The sequence below is a fragment of the Pelmatolapia mariae genome, linkage group LG3_W (assembly GCF_036321145.2).
Source record: "Pelmatolapia mariae isolate MD_Pm_ZW linkage group LG3_W, Pm_UMD_F_2, whole genome shotgun sequence".
Classification (NCBI taxonomy): domain Eukaryota; kingdom Metazoa; phylum Chordata; class Actinopteri; order Cichliformes; family Cichlidae; genus Pelmatolapia; species Pelmatolapia mariae.
In genome coordinates, this window is record NC_086229.1 from 89,572,019 (window position 1) to 89,593,254 (window position 21,236).

The window sequence follows — 21,236 nt, forward strand, 5'->3', positions numbered from 1 at the left end:
ATACAGATCGGCCATGGTCAGGACATAGCGGTTCCCTAGACATGTTTCCGGGAGTGGTTCAATTAAATCCATGCCCAGCACTTCGAAAAAGTTCTCTTACCTGCAGGTCACAGAACTGATCAACTTAAAATTTAAAGCTACCCTGCAGCACACAAGCTTAAGGACTGTTAATGTTCAGGGGCCCCTGGAACACACAGGGCAGGACCAGCAGGCACGGTGGCCTCTGGCAGACACGGAATGGAACCAGCAGGCGCACAGACCTCTCATCATCATCATCATCATCATCATCATCATCATCGTTTATTTATATAGCACTTTAAAAACACACAAGGCTGACCAAAGTGCTGAACAATAGAAACATAATAGATACCATAAGAATAATAAATACGATAAAATAATAAACATAGCGAAAACAATAAAATATAAGTAAATACAAGTCAGTCAACCACTGAGTCAAAAGCTAGTGAATAAAAATGCGTTTTCAATCTAGATTTAAAAACCAGCACTGATGTCGATTGCCTAATGTGAAGAGGAAGATTATTCCAAAGCTTAGGAGCCACAATAGAGAACGCTCGGTCTCCTCTCAGTTTCAGCCGTGATTTGGGGACTGAGAGCAACAGCTGCTCAGCTGACCGGAGCGAACGAGTGGGGACATAGGGCTTCAGCAAATCAGACATATATGCAGGTGCCAGACCATTTAAAGATTTAAAAACCAATAAAAGAACTTTAAAATGAATCCTAAATTCAATTGGAAGCCAGTGCAGGGAGGCCAGGACCGGAGTAATGTGCTCAAATTTCCTTTTACCAGATAAAAACCGTGCCGCAGCATTCTGTACTAGTTGCAGGCGTTTCAGAGTGCCCAGTCCAACCCCTATTAAAAGGGAGTTAGAATAATCCAAGCGTGAGGTTACAAAAGCGTGGATAACAGTCTCCAAGTCACGCCTTGAAAGAAAAGGTTTAACCTTCGACAGACGCCTGAGGTGATAGAATGACGATTTCACCACCCCATTCACGTGGCCATCAAAGGTAAGTGCAGAGTCGATTTTTAACCCAAGATTGGTAATCGAGCTCTTCAGGTGAGGGGTCAGAGCAGCAAGGTCAACATCAGGGATATCAGAGGAACGATTCGGGCCAAACACAACTGCTTCTGTTTTACGTTCATTAAAATTTAAAAAATTTTGAGCCATCCATGACTTAACATCACTAAGGCAATCAAGCAGGAGTCTAATTGGGGAGCTATCAGAATGACTGAAAGGAAAATAGAGCTGGCAATCATCAGCATATAGATGAAATGAAACATTGTGTTTACGAAAGATCGCACCCAGTGGCAGGAGATACAATGAAAACAGTAATGGCCCAAGAATAGATCCCTGTGGTACACCCCATGACAGAGGGGCCACAGAGGACGATGATGAGCCCAACTTAACACAGAAGCTCCTGTTTGAGAGATATGATTTTATCCACAGGAGTGCCAAGCCAGAAATGCCCACACAATGCTGTAATCGAGAGATCAGCAGGTTGTGATCCACTGTGTCAAATGCAGCAGTCATATCTAGTAGTATAAGCACTACGTGTTTACCACAGTCTGTCGCTACCAGAATATCATTCATAACCTTTATGAGAGCTGTCTCTGTGCTATGAAACGGCCTAAAGCCGGACTGAAAAACTTCAAGCATTTGAAAGTTGTTTAGATAATCCATCAGCTGAGTGTGAACAACCTTTTCCAAGATCTTACTCAGAAAAGGAAGTTTAGAGATGGGTCTAAAATTTGACATTACTGAAATATCTGAGCCTGGCTTCTTAAGTAAGGGATGAATAACTGCATGCTTAAACTCACTTGGTACTTGACCTGACAAGAGGCTGGTATTGATTATGTTCAGAATATGTGGTCCAACAGTAGGAAACACCTCTTTCAGAAAACGGGGATGAACGACATCATTCGGAGAACCACATGGATTAGCAGTTAACACAAGCTTCTCTAGTTCAGGTAGAACAATTGGTTGGAAAGCAATAAGCAAATTTAAACAGGGAACATGCACAGCCGGGCCAACAGAAGATACAGTGGAGGGTCTCAAACTAGAAACCTTATCCACAAAGAAATTAAGAAACCTATTACACATAACCTCAGAAGATTGCAAAAGGACATGATCCTCTGCATTCAGTACAGAATTAATGGTATTATACAGAACACGAGGGTTATGTGAATTAGCAGCAATAAGTTGTGAGAAATAGGAGTTTTTGGCGGTCTTTACTGCCCTCTGGTAAGCTTTCCAGCTCGTCTTAAGAGCTTCCAGTGAGACGTACAGCCTGTCCTTTTTCCATCGTCTTTCACATCTCCTACATTCTCTTCTAATGGCTCGAATAAAATCAGTTTGCCAAGGGCTGGCCTTGGGTTTACACTGCCTGAGTCTTAGAGGTGCAACAACATCAAGGGCAGATTTACAAACAGAGTCCAGATGAGATAGTAATCCATCTACGGAGGACGACTCAGAGGGACTGGACACAAGTTGTTCAAATAGTGTTGAAAAATCTTCAGCAGTATCTGAGCCAAAGGCACGATAGCATCGCGTCGGTGTAGCCCGTTTAACAACAGGACTAAGAGGAACAACGTCAAATAAAATGGGCATATGATCAGAGAATACAGCATCCTCCACATGTAAGTTACAGACAGATAACCCATATGACAACACCAAATCCAATGTGTGACCACGTTCTTGAGTGGCACATTTAACAGATTGAACAAGATTAAAAGAGTTCACCAGGTCCATGAATTCCTTAGCCAGGGGCTTCCCTGGGCAACATACGTGTATATTAAAATCACCGAGTAGCAGGACCTGGTCATACCGGGATGCACAGTCAGCGAGAAACTCCGAAAACTCAGATAAAAACTCCTTGTTATATTTAGGAGGCTGATAAACTATTGCACACAGCAATGAAGGCGAGTGGCCCAGTTCACACAGGCAAAGTTCAAAGCTGGTGTGGCGTGTCCATGAGGATAGTTGCTTAAACCCAAAGTGTGATTTAAAAACAACAGCTAACCCCCCGCCACGACCAGAAGCTCTCGGAGCGCTAAAATAAGCACAGCCGGCGGGCAGCAGTTCAGAAAAAACGCTTAACTCACCGGGTGAAGTCCAGGTTTCAGTCAAACAGAGGAAATCCAATTCATGGGAAGAAAAGAAATCCTTCAGGATGAAGGTCTTATTCACCACCGATCTGGCATTTATTAAACCCAACCTGAGGGGAGCTGGTTCGGAGACCTTCGATCGGTGGATCTGGTTGTCAATACCCCGAAGGTTTGATCGGTCCATCCCCCTCCAACGCAGATGCCGAAGAGGGAATGATTTAACAGGGCTGCTCCCGATAGAGCCGACAACGGGAACCAACCAGGAATCCACAGGATCCAGAGCACGCGATGGTACCAGGAGTCGACCTCCACGGGTACCCCGTCTCCTGCGTCGCTTCCGCATATCTGGTGGCAGTGGTAGGGGATGCCAGCGCAATGGTACTGCTTCCAGGTAGGGAGGCAAAAAACCCTGGCTATCTTTACCAAACCAAACTGAAACTTTGGTGGATGAGCCGATTTCCAATAAAGTCTGGCGATCATACGACAGTATTGAACTGACATGTTGCACAACATTAGCTAAAAACAATAAAATCAAACAGGTAAAGAAGAGCGGTTGACGGCATGCCAAACACACAGGCGCCATCTTCCACCCTTTACTTATCTGGGGTACTTATATGTGACAATGTTGGCCAGTAATAGCCAGCAACAGCCCTGTTTCTGGTACCTCTGACGACATTGTGGTTCCCAGTACCAGTGTTGCATTCCATCAAAACGGACTTCTTCCCCTCCTCTGACATGACTACCAGGTGCATGCACTGCATATTGGGGCCAGAGTCTGTTGTCTGTTACAAGATGAAAATGAAAAAAGCTGAGACAGTTGCTGACTAAAGTAAATTCAAATGTCTGACAGATAATAATAAAGTTTGGGGGAATAGATCTGCACCAATATGGTACATTTACCTTCAATTGCAATTAAAAATATATATAGGCTATATATGATAGTTTTATTTACAATTTTTTTTCTAAACTAAAAAGAAGCCCACACACCAAGAACCAAACCAAAGGAGCGGATTCCTTGGGTGTACATCAATCTGTTATCTGGGATGGACCTGTGTGGACTTGTTGTGCAGTTTAACCAATCAGATGTTGCATCTGGCAGCGTTTACCCCGCCCCTTGATTTTTGATCAATGAGACTGACAGATAAAATTCATTCATGACGACAGCTGCAGGGCCAGGAGTGCCAAAAAATTAAATAAATACAGCATTAAATAATTAATTTAATGTTTCAATAATTAATTAAAATTTGAAATAGCTAAATAATTAAATGTGTCGATAATTATTCAATTAAATATATAAAAAATAAATTAAATGTGTCATTAATAATTAAAAATAGAAATAAATAAATTAATAATTTATTAAATGTTTACATGAAATAGAAGGGCATTTAAGTAATTATTAATGGGATATTTAATTATTCATTTTGTCACTCCTAGCCGTCCATACATTATGGCCCTAAGTACATAAGTGGTTATAAAATGAAGCTGATATTGAATATGAATATTAAATGGAAATCCACTTATAATACAAATTCCTATGTATTTGTAAGACTTATACGAGTAATATGGATAACATTTAAAGACTAAATTGCTAACCTTAACCCTGGCTCAACAAAAGACAATTCCTGAACTGTCAGCATTAGTAAATTTTGTGAAGGTGAGCAGCTTCGATCATGGTTTCAAAACTTGACCTCTGGGTTTTAACTTTGAGGTCGAGGTCATTGAGTTCATTTATGTTTTTTGAGCTGTCTAAAAAAAAAATACATAAATAAACACACCAAATTTGAAGCTGCCCTTTGTTTTAAACAGCATTCTATTTGTAAAGCTTCTCTCATACCTGTTTGCATCCATCCTTTACATCACTGACATCTTGTGGCCCCAGTTGGCCACTGTCACTGGAATAGTTTCTGCTTGTCTTCCTGTAAAAGTCACCACACACCACCGCAGTCACCAATCAAATCTAATCATTGAAATCTCTCCAGGGTAGTTGAATTAAACTGATTCTACAAAAAAAAAAAAAAAACTCAGGAAGGGGGCCAAAGACACATTAACACTTTTTACAACACTATACCTTGAACTGGAAGCTAATGTTAAAGCTGAACTCATATGAAGGTCTTCAGAAATCTTCCTAATGAAGAATGATTACAAATGAATGAAAAAGTAAGTACGATAAGTACAAAAACCTTCACCCACATCCACTGTTAGCTTTGTCGTAATTCAGGGGCTGCACCCTCTGAAGAGTGCTTTTGAAGGCTGATTACGTCACAGCGAGGCGATGAAGGCTCTCCAAAGGCTCATGCAAATCCGGCCCACAAATGCGGCCTCCTTTTCCCCACATTTGAAGGACAGTTAGGTGTATGCTTCATGGCCCAAACTATCCCAAGTTTCATAGTGCGATGGTAGGTAATTTAAAATGGTGGACGGCTCAAGGCCCTTTCACATTGGATGCAGCAGTCACCACAAATTTTGGGTCAGCACAGCGCATGCTGTGTCCTATGTGAAAAGGCCTCAAGGAATAATCGTGAAGAAATGCAATGAGCATGTTTGTTGATTTTACGCTGCTTGTGTCAGGGCCTGAGTCTGTGACCCAGCATTTTAAGTTCATTTTGTATTTTGTGATTTCTTACATTATATTGGATATATGCTTAGTTCTTGTGTTGACATTATTAGTTAGAGGTTGGTTGAGTTTCAGTATAGTTGTTTCTCCTATAATTCCTGATCCATTAGTAGGTTCTTGTCTTCTGTGTCAATATGTCATGTGTTCCTTGTCTGCGTGCTTCATGTTGTCAAGCTTGTGTGCCATGTCCAAGTCTCTAATTGTTTCCTGTTTTATTTTGAAAGTCTGGTGTTTCCATGTTAAATGTGCTTATTTTTACTCTTCCCCTGTGGTGTCATTGGCTGTGTCTCAATTCAGTGATTACATCCTTCGGAGGCCGCATTTGAAGGTCGAATACGTTACAGCAACGCAACAAAGGCTGTCCCAATTCGAAGGCTGTTCCAAATGCGGCCGACAAATGCGTCCCTTATTTTCAACACTTTATTTATTAAATTATTATTCATAATATTTTTATAATACTATAAGAATACTTTTCAATGGCGGAGGGGAGAGCTAAAGAGTTTGAAATGTTACTCTTTCTGGGTCACAAAATAAATTTTTAAAATATTTTCGAGCGAGAATGTAGATGTGTAAACTAATCCGCTCGGTTTATCAGGACATCACATATTTTTAAAAGTGCTCCAACATTTTCGGAGATGTCTGATACCGACTCAATAGCTGACTGGGTGGTCATGGCTCACTAGACGCGGCGAGAACAGCGAACTCCCAGCACATCATTTTCAGACCTCCCGCGGTCTTTCGCTACTCAGGTTAAACATAAGTTTTTATTTGTTCCTGAGTAAATCGGTTTGGCTGAGATTAAAGTTGTAGTTTTCACACAGCTGAATAAACGGCAAAAAGGAAACTGATTAAACAGAAGCGTGAGATGGTAGAGAATTTACTCCAATGCCGTGTGATATATTAGCGAGCGAGCAGCAGACAGCTGGGTTTATTAAACTCCACCGAGACAGCCGATGACGCAAATCTGCCACGTTTAAGGGTTTTTCGTGTTTAAGATGTGTCATGTTTTCTGTGTAGTTTTCCCAGTTTTGGTTATTGTTTAGCTTCGCCTTTTGTTTTGTAATGTTTTACCAGCCTTATTAAACTGCTCGTTTTCTGTTAAGATTAAGTTTTTTCTTGCGTGTTTGCACTTGGGTCCTCTTCTTCACTCCACACAGTCAACTTTGCAGCCAGACTGTGACAGCTTGTTTCTAACTGTTAAATTCAAATACACACACACACACACACACACACACACACACACACACACACACACACACACAGCTAGTCATTAGAACCCAGCCTCACTGGATTTCATCCATTTATCATTTATTTACCTATACTGTCTACTGAGCTAGACTCACTGTGAAACTAAGAAAACAGGAGATATTCGAAGCAACATTTCAACTCAAAAATATCTTCCTTAAAAATTTGATTTATGTGACTCTGGCATATATTGTGACTGTAAACTTAACATATTTAAAGGTTCAAGAATGGTGTAACATGTCATATAACAACACTAACAAAGAGGATCGGATATGCATCGTATTTTATCATAGATGGGTTATAAGACCATATTGGGTCGCATTTGATGAATTTTTACACAATATATAATTCATCAAATGTCAAGAAGCTGGTGGAACAACAAACCTAAAAACTCTGATCCTGAGTGGTGTTCTAAGGTCATCATTTCGCTTGATGTCAAAATGAGGCTCCAGACAGTGACTGCTCAAGGACTCTTTCCTCTGTCTTTGTTTCTTTTCTTCTTTAAAGTTATCAGTATCATAAGTATGTCAATAACCAGCATGAATTAAATTTAAAGGCAATAGAGGGGCTCTGATGACATGATTAGCAGTGACCTTCTGTCAAACAGAGGTGTCACAGAGAGCTGATTCTACCACCACAGTGACTGACCTCTCCACTAGTGTCCCAGGGTGGCTGTGGTTTCTTTTTTTTAAATCACATTTTTTAATCAGATTTCATCAAATCTAAAAGTGCAAACAACAAAAGTCTCTCTGATCCAAACCTCTTAATTTTTCAACTTGTTTTGTTAAGCAATATTTAAGAAATTTAACTTTTGATTATGACTCTGTTCTGAGTCCTTATCATATGCAAATGTGTGACATGATAGTGTGACACTTGACAGAGGCATACCAGAGAGATTGAAGGCAGCTGTACTGTCCAAGGTGTTCTCTCAGTGGAAGCAGAACAATATGAGAACAGCACAAGAACTGAAGGAGCCACTTCCCGTCCAATTACCAGCCAGTAACCTCCCTCAGTACTTGTCAGGCGTCATAGTGGCAAAGATGAACAGGCACATGGCTCAATACATGAGTGAAGCGCAGAAAGGAATTGGTCCACTGTTAATTTCATTTTTCTTGCCATTTTTGCAGCAACACACTACTCTCTGCAGTACAATACTGTTAAACTGAAGCTCGCAAAGGTATGGTACCGACACTACTTTTATGCAGACAGAGGGGGTTGTAAGTAATCCAGAAAAATGTTTGATTATAAAATTTGCTTATAGGTTTGTTAATCCCCTTTTGCCTTTCTATTCTGTTTGTCCCTTCTTGTCCCTGCTTCGGTTTTGTCTCTCTGTGGGTGTCTTTCATGTTTCCCCATTTAGTTATCGGTTAATCAGTTTCATCTCCCCATTCAGTTATGTCTCACTTACAGTTTTATTTTAGTGACTGTTGCCCTGTGTCTTGTGTTTAGTTTTACTTCCCCTTGAGTCATTATGCTAGCTTCCCTCAGCTGTGCTCCCACCTGTTTCCCCTTGTTATCTCGTGAGTGCTTATTGTCTGTGTCTCCCTCTGTCCTTTTAAGTTTATGTTCAGCCTCTCAAATTCTGCATTCAGGTCCACTTCCTGCCTGCCAGACTGCCAAATATTGGCATATTGTTTATGATAATGTGGATTTATTATGATAACTGGGTCTGAGGATGATCTGTACTGTCAGAATAAGCTTACTGTAATAGTGTGCCTTTATAAATCTTCTGTAGATTCCAGTCATTTCACTTTCTGAGTTTTTATATAATTCTGGACCATTTACATGATGAAGTCTCGGATTTTTACGACCCTGACTTTGGGACCAGTCAGATGACTTCCTGATACTGTGAGAGACGAGGTTTGTAGTGGAACTGTATGCAGTCCAAAAAAATTCCTCTGTTCTACACATGAAATGTGTAAACCTGACTGTCATATTCATTGAACTAAGAAAACACTCAGACCGACTGCACTGTCACAAGTCTTATTTACAAGAAAGAATGAGTTTAATGGGAAGAGAGAAGTGGCTTGAATAAATTTATTACCTAACAGGAATGAAACACAGAGCTCCTCCAGAGAAGAGATGTTAGGAATGGTCAAGGTGAGTTCAAAAAGTTCTTGAAATATCTGTGATTTGGTTCTGAGGCCTTACTTGTTTGCTTCTTAATCAGAGAATCTGGAGTAACTGGCCAGCAGACGAAATGCCGCTGCTCAGAGCGCAATGCAGGAGAATGGGCAAGCAGGTAAATTATTGGTAAGTACTTTCCTTTTCAGGTTCAGAAATCAGCTGGAAGGTTTAGGTAAGAATAGCTAGCAGTGGTTGTGAAAATCCTCAGGAGAACCAGGAGGCTGACAAAGTTACTGGGCAAACAGCACTAGCATTAGCATGTTTCAAATGGAGCCTGCTTGCCACCATGGTGAGAAATAACAACCTTCAGAAAAAGGAGCAAGGAATGATTGCCCACAGCTCCACCCGAGAATTACTGGGGATTGATACTTAAGAAGTCAGCATCAATCCACGTCCACAAATCCACACCTGGTCGATGCAGCCTGCAGCTACTGCAGCATGTTCAGTACTGTCCACACTTCTTGTGCATTTTTGGTTACTTCTTCACTGCAGTTTTTGAATATAGCAGTGACAGAATAACACCCGTAAAATAAACTGAAAGTGGGGAGCCAGGAGGGGAAAAAGTCGCAGCATTTTATTTTTTTCTTTTGATTGGCACCACGTATAAAACCAGGACACAATCACAAAATAATTAACGCATAGCCAGCATGAGGTCAGTCACAAAGATCCTCCAGAAATGTGTAAATCAGGCCTTAGAGAGATGGCTTTGAGAGAGAGAGACAGAGAGAGAGAAAGAGAGAGAGAGAGAGACAAAACCTCATACCTGTCAGGATCGCTGAATTTATTTATTTTTTATTTGGTTGCTGTATCCTTCAAGGTCATCTGTAACCCCAGTTCCAAGAGTGTTAATGTGAAGTTGTACTGGGACTTTCTGAGAGGTTTGTTTTTAATGAGCAGATGTGATAAACTACTTCAACAGTGGTTTGAGTCTACATGCGAACAATCACGATTTTTGTCTCTTGGTTCACTGTTAGGGTTAAACTTTCTGGGGGGCGTGATTATTCTTTCACAGATGTATTGTACAGCACATACAGATACTAAAAACCACACCTCTTCAGATTACCATATAGGAACTTGTAGAGCACCACTTCAGGGTCATCGTGTGCACAATGAGGAACTTTGACTCTCTAATAGTTTTACTTGTCTGCAGTCTCAGTAAGTACAGCAACTCATTTACTCCACAGAACCAGCTGATTCTGCTGATTAAGATTCTGTTGCTTCATGTTTGGGTTTATTTATTTTCTTTTGTTTTTCAGCTTGGATCCCTGTATCACAACCTTTGGAGGTTCAGTCTGAAAAAGAAGTCACGCTGCTGTGCTCCAACTTTTCCGGTTCTCCCACACACATATTCTGGTTCAGAGTGACCAAGAGAGCCAAACTCACCTGTATCGCTGCGATGTTCCAGCCTCATGAACCTGCTTCATTCTGCGATGGATTTCAAAATGGAAAATTTGAAATGAGCACCAACATATCAACTGTGTTTCTCAAAATTAAACAAGTGGATTTATTGGACTCTGGACTTTATTTCTGTGGATTTAAAATACAGAGCAGTCCAGTTATTGTCGAAGCAACAGATTTAGTGGTCCAAGGTAAGAATGATGTCTTCATTTGGTTTTATTGAATTTCATGAAAATAAGAGTCAAAGTTTAAGATGTTAGATTCTGAACCACACATTTAATAAACTGCAGCTGCTGTCATTTCATTTGTTATAATCTCTCTTTGTCACAGACACTTTTATCGGATTACCAAATGTGATGAGTGTGATCCTCGGTGTTCTGACTGTTTTCCTCATCACAGTCATCGTTTGTCTGGCTGTTAAAATCAAAAAGCTTCAGAAAGGTATTTTTATTGTGTGTGTGTTTTGTTTTGTTTTTTCCATGTCTGTTATTACCAGGTTTTTTTGTTGTTGTTTTTTAATCCTATAATGCAAATATTTTTAACAATATAATTCAAAAATAAATTTTCTATTTTTTGCCGTAGCTCACACTGGAGAAGAGAATCTGAAACGACAGGTAAAGTGTTTAGTTTTGTGTCCTTCACTATTTATCAGTTAATGATTGTTTACTTTTCTACTCCGCTGTGAGACTGACAGTTCTCTTATCGACAGAGGCAGATTTCAGAACTCCTGCACAATGGAGCTGTGACATTTCGGCCAGACACAGAAAGTCACCACAGGCCTGCATCAGTGGACACAAATGTTATTTATTCCTCCGCTCGATAGACTCAGAAAGCAACTGAGCCTTCTGGCTGATGGCTCTTCCTCTTTGTAGGTTTCTTCCTCCTCCTTTGGTATTAACAATTCTAGATAAATATTATGGTGCAGAAAGATGGGACAATGCTATGATACTGTGAGCATTTGTACAGTTATTTTGGTCTTGTTCTAGAATTATTTTATCTGTAATGAATCTTGAATATCAGTACAAATATAAATTCCTTTCATCTTAAATCTTCTGGTGTTTCATGTAGCTTCACTGCATCTTACTATGTTAGTAAAGGCAGAGGAACTCATGTGCCTGTTTCCTAATAAATAATAGGGGATTGTGAGAATAAATAAAAAGAATTAATCACATCATATCGATACTGCATGAGAAATATATTTGACACACCGAGAAAAGACTAAATTACAAAAGAATAAGTTGAAAATGACAGGTTCACAACTTGTTTTTCATGCCCATGTTCTCAAAGCCGTGCAACTGCTGACCGTTAACCACAACAGAGTCAGTGGTTGCTTGACGTCTATACAAGGTCATGACAAATATGAGCGCCTTCAGAACTTGTGAAAACACTCTGCACAGGCTGACAGGAAGTATTCACTACTTGATACAGACTGAACAGATCAGGTACATTAGCGTTATGCACTGATGGTTCCCATTAACAGTAAGAGTTCAAATGTATAGCCTAGTTTAGTTTTTTTGTTTTGTTTTTTTTCTTTAGATTTGCAAGGCTTGCAATATGTATCATTTTAACAAATCGTAAGCTTTTGTGCAGTGATTCAACATGCACTTTTAAACCTCAGGGATATCATTCTGTCGATATAGGAAGCGCAAATAATTGTGAATCAATTTGATCTCTTTTGATGTAAATGAATGAGACGACAGCACAACCACTAAAAAGGAAATGGATTTGCAGTTAGTGGCCACAGGCTGTCCCCTTCTCCTTGTCCCTCTTGACTAATTTTTCTCTAGTTTTGCTAGTGTCCTTTCTTTACTGGTAGCAGTATAGGTGTTGCTACAGCATCTCCAGATCATTTTATGGGGGTAATGCTGTTTAGTTTACTTTTCGATTAAAAAAACTACATGGAAATGCATTCAGTTCAGCCATAAAATCATCATGGAGGAAAGTCCATGCTGTAGCTATGTTGCTTGCATGGCCCAGTTATTATGTCCCAAACTGGCCAAACACCACTGATACATTCCAGTTTATGTAGTAATAACAATAGTATCTAATGATTTAATAATTTAATAATAACAAAGGGGTAATCAGTGACACCTTTCGAAGATCGTTATGTTTATGAGTGCACTTTGTGGATTTAAAATGTGAAAGATGAAATGAACTGCCCAAACGTGGACATTTGCATCTAGCTGTCAGATATTCATGTTGTGATTATCTTAACCACTACTGTTGGGTGGCAGATACATTTCAAATAAGACTGTGCAGATTTTTTTTATGGTCAATCTAACCTGCAGCGTTTCAACAACCAATTTTACATTTTCTTTTGATACTTTATTTGAATCTGTGAAAAATGTCCAAGATTACACACAATTGTATTTTTGAACAAACAATTTGATTCCTGAAGAGCTTGACAAAAAACCTAGTATAACACAATATGGTGTGCAGGAAAATGGACAAGTGAAAGACATAAGAAAACATGCCAAGTCTAAAATGCTGTTTAAAGCAGCAGAATGGTGTCTGAAAGACATGTATTTAAGAAAAAGTAAAAATCCATCAAAGACATGACACATGAGATGCATCTGACGCTTCAGCTGAGTCAGCTATTGTTCACCTGAAGAGTCTTGGGAAATTATCTCAAAAGAGCAACTGTCCAAAAGCTATTCATAAGGAAGAAGGTACTGCAAATGGACTGGCACTCATAAAGCACTTTTCTACATAACTAAGCACTCAAAGTACTTTCCACTACAAGCTTCGTTTACCCGATCAAACACACATGCAGATTTTGATAGTGAGATGGCCTTTATTAGTCCCAGAGAAGGGAAATTCACATTGTTGCAGCAGCAAAGTAGACAATGCAGGAATAAATAAATATAAACAGTATACTTAAGAGCCATACTATAAAAGGATAGATACACTATACAAGGTAGAAGAAATATAAGGATAAATATAATTTAGATAAATGTACAATATAGATATAAATATATGAAGTTACAATACTACAGTATACTTCTAGCATTAGAACAGAATCTTTCATAGTGCAGCGGTTGGATGTTAATAGCATATTGAATATTGCAAAATTATGTACGGACCTTAGTGTCTGCACATGTGTGTTTCGACATGTGTGCTTTCACTGCTGTTGTACATTTTAGAGAAGCTGTTAGGAAAGACCTCCGAAATCTCTCCCTCGCATTCTGTGGGTGCAGCAATGTATTACTGAAGGAGCTGCCCAGCGCTGTCTGTGTGTGTCTGCACGTGTGTGGTCGTCTGCAAGGTCTTTGTTGTAGAGTCTGCCAGTAGATGGAAGGAAAGACCTGCGGAATCGCTCCGTCCCACGTCGTGGGTGCCGCAGCCTGCCAGTGAAAGAGCTGCTCAGTGCTGCCAGAGTCTCCTGCATGGGGTGGGAGATGTTGTCCAATGGGGATGACAGCTTAGCCACCATCATCCTGTCACTCACCACCTCCACTGGCTCCAGGGGGCTTCTAAAGTTGGCCCTCCGGATCAGCCTGTTCAGTCTCTTTCTGTCCCCAGCCGTGATGTTGCCGCCCCAGCAGACCACACCGTGAAATATGGCTGAGGCCACCACAGAGTCATAGAAGGCCCAGGTGTGGGCCTTTCACTCCAAAAGACCTGAGCCACCTGTAGCTATCCACAGCCTCAATGTCCATGCCTTGAATGTTTAGTGGTTGCCAGTGGAGGATGTCTGTGCCTGCGGAAGTCTACCACCAGCTCCTTGGTTTTTCCAGTGTTGATCTGGAGGTAGCTCTGCTGGCACCAGTTCAAAAAGTGATCTGCCACATAACAATCTGAAAAGTGTTTGATTCGCACATTTATTTATCCTGAAAAATAAAGCAGTTGCCAAACATATGATAATGGTCCCAAACACATTGCCGATGCAGTAAAAGCATGCCTGGATTAAAAAAAAACAACAACAAAAAAACCCCACATAAACTGGAACCCTACCTGTCATCATTTGGCCTCCCCAAAGTTTAACATTGTTGAAGAAGTATGGGTACAAAAGATGGTAAAGATCCAAAGAAGAGTTCTGAATATCGTTCAGGAAGGCTGGAAAATTATTCCTCATGACCACAAGAAAGCTGCTCAACAGATTGCAGGCTGTGTTGAAGAATAGAAGTAATCATACCAAATATTGGCTTTTTAGCTTTTTAAAACTGGACAAACTCTTCTTGAGTATCTCTTGTGTTTGCCTTATATACATTTCCCCCACTTTATGTTTACATTTGTTTCATTAAAACAAATGTGAACAAGACTTTCACACAGTATTGTAAAGGAAATAGTTTGTAAGCTGAGCAGGTTACTAATGGCATACAGAGGATATTCAGCTTACTCACAATATGATGTATGCTGTATTCTAAACAGGAAAGAGTATTCAGCCACAGTTCCTGTGTCTAACTTTCACAAATTACTCTGCAGCAGCTACATCATCAGATAAAGCCGTAACCAGTTGTGCACGTGTTGCTTTCTCAGTCATAGTCATCTGTTTGTCCTGCAGAATGTGTACAGACTTGAGTAAGGCATGCATCTGTTAACCTATCCAACTGCGCACAAAAAGAAAATGTTTAATGTTATTTGATGCTAAAGTCAGCATCTTTGCCCCTCTAGTTTACACCTTAATCTGTAGATTTCCTTTAACCTGGTTGCATAAGAGAACCTCTTTCCTGTTGAGGCCATCTAGTGAAAAAGTAGAACAAAGACTAATGGTCAAGAAAAGCTCACAATAATCATTTATGTCCATCTGATAAATAAACATTTCTAACTAAATGAGAACCAAATTAACAAAAAATATGTGATAAAATATGTTGGCATTACCTCATTTTGTGAAGGTAATGCCAAATTATCTATGTAGGAAAATTAACTTTCACCTTTAAATTACATGCTGTAGAATCTAAGACTGCTCTCAGACGCTACTCATTGCTTATTTTTTGGTACATTACATAAACTAGTGCTTTCAGTTAATGTCTGTGAGGCCCAGCTTCTCCATTAGGCAGGCAGAGTTATTAAATTCACTGGTTAAGATGTCTCATCTTCCAAGTAAAAGTTTCTGCTCAAACATTTATGTACCCAGTTTGAATGAAGAAATAAACACGTACAGTACTCCACCTCTTTAAATCAAAAGACAGAAGATCTCAGAGATAAAGTGTCATAGCAGTGAGGCGATGCATACAATGAGGAGCTTCATCTGGATACCAAATTTACTTACTTACTCTGCAGCCAGAGTAATTACTGAATTAGGAATTGTTTTATATTAGCTGTCCCCTTCTCAGCTAAAAATAAATCAAATCAAATCTGAACTGTTTATTTTAGACTGGATTTCTGTTTCAACCTCGGAGTCTGAGACTGTGGAGGAGCCGTGCCATGCCATTGATAACAAGTGTACAGGTAGGGCTCTTAAATGTGTTTGCCTTGAGGAGAATTTTGGTGTAAAATGTAAACATTTTAAATTCATAAAGTTTTGTCTCCTTTATTGATCATGCAGAGCAGTGTTCCAGTTTAATAACTAAGCTGGCATGTTTGATGATGGCTACTTTGGCTGCTGTATTTCTAGTGATCATCATCGGTAGGTCGACCGCATGGATGACTGAAACTTCTTTTTTGGCCAGAAAGTAAATGAATCACTGCACTGATCCTACTTTTGTCTCCACATGATGTTACGTAGTTCATGAAGAACAACACATTCGCCAAGAGCAGAATCCTTGCATTTTTGAGGATCTTGTGTTCAGTAGGAGTATCTGAGATGTGTTTTCTTGAAACACTGTGTCTCTGTGGCTTTCAAACCATAAAACACACTACTCCAAAACTTGGTCCACTCCAAGGACCAGTCTAAGGAGCTTGGAAAGAAAAGTGTCTGGACTTCTTTAGGTTTCTTGAAGATGTCACCTCTCATCTGAGAAACTTCTTTTCAGTTCTAAGAGCAATTGGTGGAGAGTGCAGAACCTTCACAGACATATTGCCTTCCAAGGACCAGGTTCCCCAGCACAAACAGTAATACAGTATACAAGGTGCAAGGGCCATTCCCATAAACGTGTAGATTGGGGAAACCAAACAACCTCTGGCTAAGCAGATGACACGACACATAAGAGCTCCCTCCTCAGGCCAGGACTCTGCAGTCTCTTTACACCAACAGAGGACTAGCCTGTTTCAGTGATCAGGTTGTGCACTTCATTGATAGGGAGGAACGGTCCATCCTGTGAGCATTGCAGAGGAACATTAAGTACTCAGTGATGGACAGGAAGGTGTTGCATCCACCAGGATCAGTTGGCCAAAAAACCTTGGGGAGGAAAAAAAAAAAAAGACCAACTGACAGAAATTAATGAGCTACAACTCTTGATACACAGCCCATTGTTCCGTTTCTGAAAAGTGTTCTAAGTTCTGTATGTTGGGATCCATTCTTCAGACAGACAGAGATCCCATAACAAACAATTCATCATTTGCTGAAAGTCTACAAGGAAGTTTGCCGTTTAAATTATGTTTATCTGTCTCTCTAACAAAGTCTAACTTACCTTTAAATTAAGATTTTCCAATTAAGGTGAATAATAATGGACTTGATCTTTCACCTCACGTATATGTTATTTTTCCTCACTACACTGATCAAATGCTTTTCTACATTGTTGTGATTTGGCTCTATATAAATAAAATTGAATCGAATCGTTCCTCCACTGGGTTCGTCACATCCCAGCCCAGCTCACACTGTGCACTGGAGTCTGTCGCTCGATGCCACTGTGGCTCCCCTCGTGGCATCGCCCTGCAAGTAAATAAATACTGGCCAGAACCATCGTCCCGGAAGCTGGCATGGCTAATAGCCATGGCGACCCTCTCCCAACACAGCTGCACCTGGTGAACAACAGTGGAGACACTACTCACAGGTGTACCTCTGCCGTGCTGTCAATCACACGCATTGTCTCCTACTGACGGGACTGGGTTGTCACGTTACACTAAGTCTCCAAATGAGCCGCCACACTTCACAATCAGGCAGGAGGTCCCTCTTTTTCACACTGGCATTAGTACTCAGCCAGCTCCCTTTTAATAGGTCCATTAACAGCTGATAGACCACCTCAGGACACACCCATGCCTCAGCAAGCGATCGCTATCAGCCAATTTGTCCCTATGCGCATTGTCAGGACCAGAGGAGTTTCCCACCTTAAGGCTCGCACACCTGGTGGCAATAACACACTTGCTCTGATGATTTCATTTGGGCAGCCAAATTCTAGCAACCAATTCTAGCCAATCATTTTACGTTTCAGAGGATAGTAGGCGGGGCCAGGTACGTACGTTCTTTTAGAGCAGCGCTACAGATTAAAAATGCCCAAGGCCAAGCGGTCAAAAGTCTGGCTGTACTTCACAGCAAAAGATGCAAACTCAGCAGCCTGCAACAAGTGCTTTAAGGTGATGCTGTGATACTGTCAAAGGAAGTAACACCTCGAATCTGATGAAACACCTGGCGACGCATAGCGTTTTTTTTAAAGCCGAGAAATGCGCCGTGTTTGATAGCTTGCTGCAAGACCTCACACCGAGCACATCTGCTGCGGGTGTGGTGTATGGGCTCAAAATGTGGTCATAAATATTTTGTACTTGTAAATCGGTTTTGTACTTGTAAAAAAGATTTGTATGCGTAAAAAAAATTTGTGTGTGCGTAAAAAAGATTTGTATCTGTAAAAAAGATTTGTGTGTGCGTAAAAAAGATTTGTATCTGTAAAAAAGATTTGTGTGTGCGTAAAAAAGATTTGTATCTGTAAAAAAGATTTGTGCGTGTGTAAAACAGATTTGTGCGTGTGTAAAAAAGATTTGTGTGTGGACTTAGCCAAAAAACCCCTGCAAGTTACAAGTACGAATTTTGACCCTATTTTTCTTCCTTTAAGCTGATTGGTCAATGTCATGTCAATCACAAATTAAACAATCCAATCAGAGAACAGATGGGCTTGGCTGTCGGGGGGGATGCTTTACGGACCTTCAGGTCCTGGAAGGGTAACACAGTTTGAAGATGGAGGACAGCGGTGGCGCTTCTGCAGCGCAGGTAAGCTTTAATTTATGGTTTACTGGAACAAGCTAATTGTCCAGACATATATTTTTGAATATCATGTTCGGTTACTACACTGTAATTTTTCACGGTGCCAAAAGCTAGCTTAAAAAGGGCTCTCAACATTAGCCCTAGTGTTGCATGTGTTCAAATAGTCTCCTGTGTGGCACGGTCTGTCTGCTTAAACATCAGCAGCATCGTGGAGAATTATGTGTTTGGATTTAAGTTTAATCCCGGTGAGATGTCGTTTTGGTAATATTTGGAACTGAAATGCTCTGACTTGACCTTAGCACTGGTCCCAGGTCACCCCCGAGTTTGTGTTAGAGTAATACTACAGTAATTACAGTATACAACAACTTTCAACAGCTACTGAAAGTTAGGGGACCTAGCTTCAGTGAGCGTTTCATTTATGACAGCTTATAGGCAGTGACATTAAGAAGTACTCTGTCATACAGTACCAGATTGACCAAGAATGCTTCTGTGGTAACTGTAGTGCAGTGTCTGTCTGGTGTCAGTAAGCTAATGTCTATTGATATTTGCTTTGCTGAATGTGTCGTGTTCAAAAATTTAAGAAGGAATTCAGGAGAAAAAGATTTAAAAAGATTGAATTTGCTTCAGCAGTTGAAATTACAAGTTTATAGTGCCAGCTTTTTGTGTGAACCAACTTCCCAAAAAGGATAATGCTGAAACGCTTTACAGCTTATATACTGTGACAATAAAAACAGATGCTGATTCTAAGGCCCAGTTCACGGCATCTTGTTCAGACTCCATAACCCAGAGACTAATCTAACCATTATCGTGTGTTTGTAAGCATGCTGCAAAAACCCCCTCTGCATTCTATGTGTACCTGCAACATTTCAAATACAGCGCTGAATGACGCTCTCAACCTTCAACCATGGAGTGCCAACATGCTTATGAGCACATTTGCATTGTGTAAATCTTAAAAAAATAATGAAACAGCCTTACTTAATAATTTTGTAAACTTGTAAATAAATTTTCAACCCTAACAGATGTCAAATGTGTTTAGGGACTTTTAAAGTCTTTCTGCATCGGGTTGTGTTTTGAAGTGTGCTATACTAAATTTGTGGGTCATCTGTGTCATCATGGGAACGTCCACGGGGTACTTCAGAGAGAACCCTTCTTAAATAGGAGAGTGTATGATACATCCATAGAGAAACGTGTAAATCTTTGAAAATTGTCTGATTGTTTTACTTAACAGGTGACTGTAAATCAAGTGGACCTTGGTCTATCTCCCTCCAGAACAGAGAACCTGGGATGTCCCTGTGACTCTTTGGTGGGTTCATTTTTTTTTCATTATTAAAGTAATGTTGTTTGAATTTTTTGAATACAGCAAGGTGGCACAGGATAGAACATATTTAAAAATAATTTTTAATGCAATTCAGTTTCTTTACTGTATTACAAAGTTAATAAAAATAAAAAGATTTTCATGAGAATATTATTTTGTTTTATTGAGTTTTACGCAATAAAACATTTCATTGTTCCTTCAATGCACTTCATATGATATCAGTAATTCCATAATTTTTTTCTTCTTTCAGGTGGCTTTAGGAAGACATGTTTTCCAAAACCTTCAAAATAGGCTGGTGCAGTCCTACCAACAACAGCCCTTGGATCTTGATCATATTGAGTTCCTCTGCGTGAACGCATCAACTCTAGTCTGTTCTCTTTCTGCTCATATTAATGTTCCATCACTGGTAGGTTTATTTGATTTAGTTTTGGTTACCTTTAAAAATCGTTTCAATATATGCCATTCTTATGTATCTTATAATGTTAATTTTAAAGTGTAGTAATTATGCTATACAAATACACCTGTCATCCATTGCTTTGTTAAATCCAAGATGAAATTTTGTTCTGTGTTTCAATATAAAGATTGGGGATAAGAATAATGTTACTAAGATGGTAAAACTGAATTCTAGGACTTCATCCAACTAAATATTTTAATGCAACCATCTTTTAGGTAGTTGAAGCTCTTCACCACCTCATCTGCCTCATCCATTCCGATATGGATACAAGAAGGTCTGCCATTGTTGTTGACAGCTCAGCTGGTGAACGGGGGAGGGCAAAGCTCTATGTTTCCAAAGACCACCTCAAAGGTCTAATAAAGATGGACCTCTCCGTTCCTTGTATCTCCAAGCTTTTGGGCATATCACAGAAAACAGTCCGACGAAGAATGGAAGAGTGGGGCCTCTCAATAACGGCAACCTACAGCTCACTATCAGATGATGAACTTGACAACTTAATTGCAGCCATAAAACAGGAATCGAAAAATCTTGGTTAGTTATTCATGTGAAAAATAATGCTTGTAATAAGATTCTATTTTATTTTTCTTGCTAGCAACATTTCATATTTACATGAATAACACTAGCTGAATGTCATGATTAGTTAGTAGTTTGATTTACTGTACTATAAGTGCCTTCCAATGTGCTGTTGTAATTCTTTCACTATGGAATGTCGTTTTAGGCTACAGAATGGTTAAAGGACGCCTCAGGGCACTGGGCCACAGGGTGCAGTGGAACAGAGTATGGGATTCCATGCGTCGTGTTGACAGTGCTGGAATCCTTGAAAGGATGGCAAATCTTGGATGTGTTGTTAGAAGGACATACAGTGTTCCTGGTCCTCTGTCACTGCTCCACATTGACACCAACCATAAGTTAATTAGGTAAGTTTAACATAACTCAATAGTC

At 40.0% G+C, this 21,236-nt stretch overlaps 1 protein-coding gene across 1 annotated transcript; it reads left to right on the forward strand.

Moving 5' to 3' along the window:
- Positions 1 to 10,219: 10,219 nt before the first annotated feature.
- On the forward strand, positions 10,220 to 14,065 carry LOC135932679 (uncharacterized). The gene is made up of 5 exons (XM_065470265.1): positions 10,220 to 10,265; positions 10,367 to 10,699; positions 10,839 to 10,949; positions 11,091 to 11,122; positions 13,787 to 14,065. Exons 1-5 carry the CDS (start codon positions 10,220 to 10,222, stop codon positions 14,063 to 14,065), a joined length of 801 nt encoding a protein of 266 aa, XP_065326337.1.
- Positions 14,066 to 21,236: the final 7,171 nt, after the last annotated feature.

Bases quoted from the DNA above. Each gene is read 5' to 3' on its own strand.
- LOC135932679 (XM_065470265.1), top strand. From the start codon at position 10,220: ATGAGGAACTTTGACTCTCTAATAGTTTTACTTGTCTGCAGTCTCA. The intron at 10,700-10,838 runs GTAAGAATGATG...TCTTTGTCACAG, and splicing joins AACAGATTTAGTGGTCCAAG to ACACTTTTATCGGATTACCA. The intron at 10,950-11,090 runs GTATTTTTATTG...TTTTTGCCGTAG, and splicing joins AATCAAAAAGCTTCAGAAAG to CTCACACTGGAGAAGAGAAT.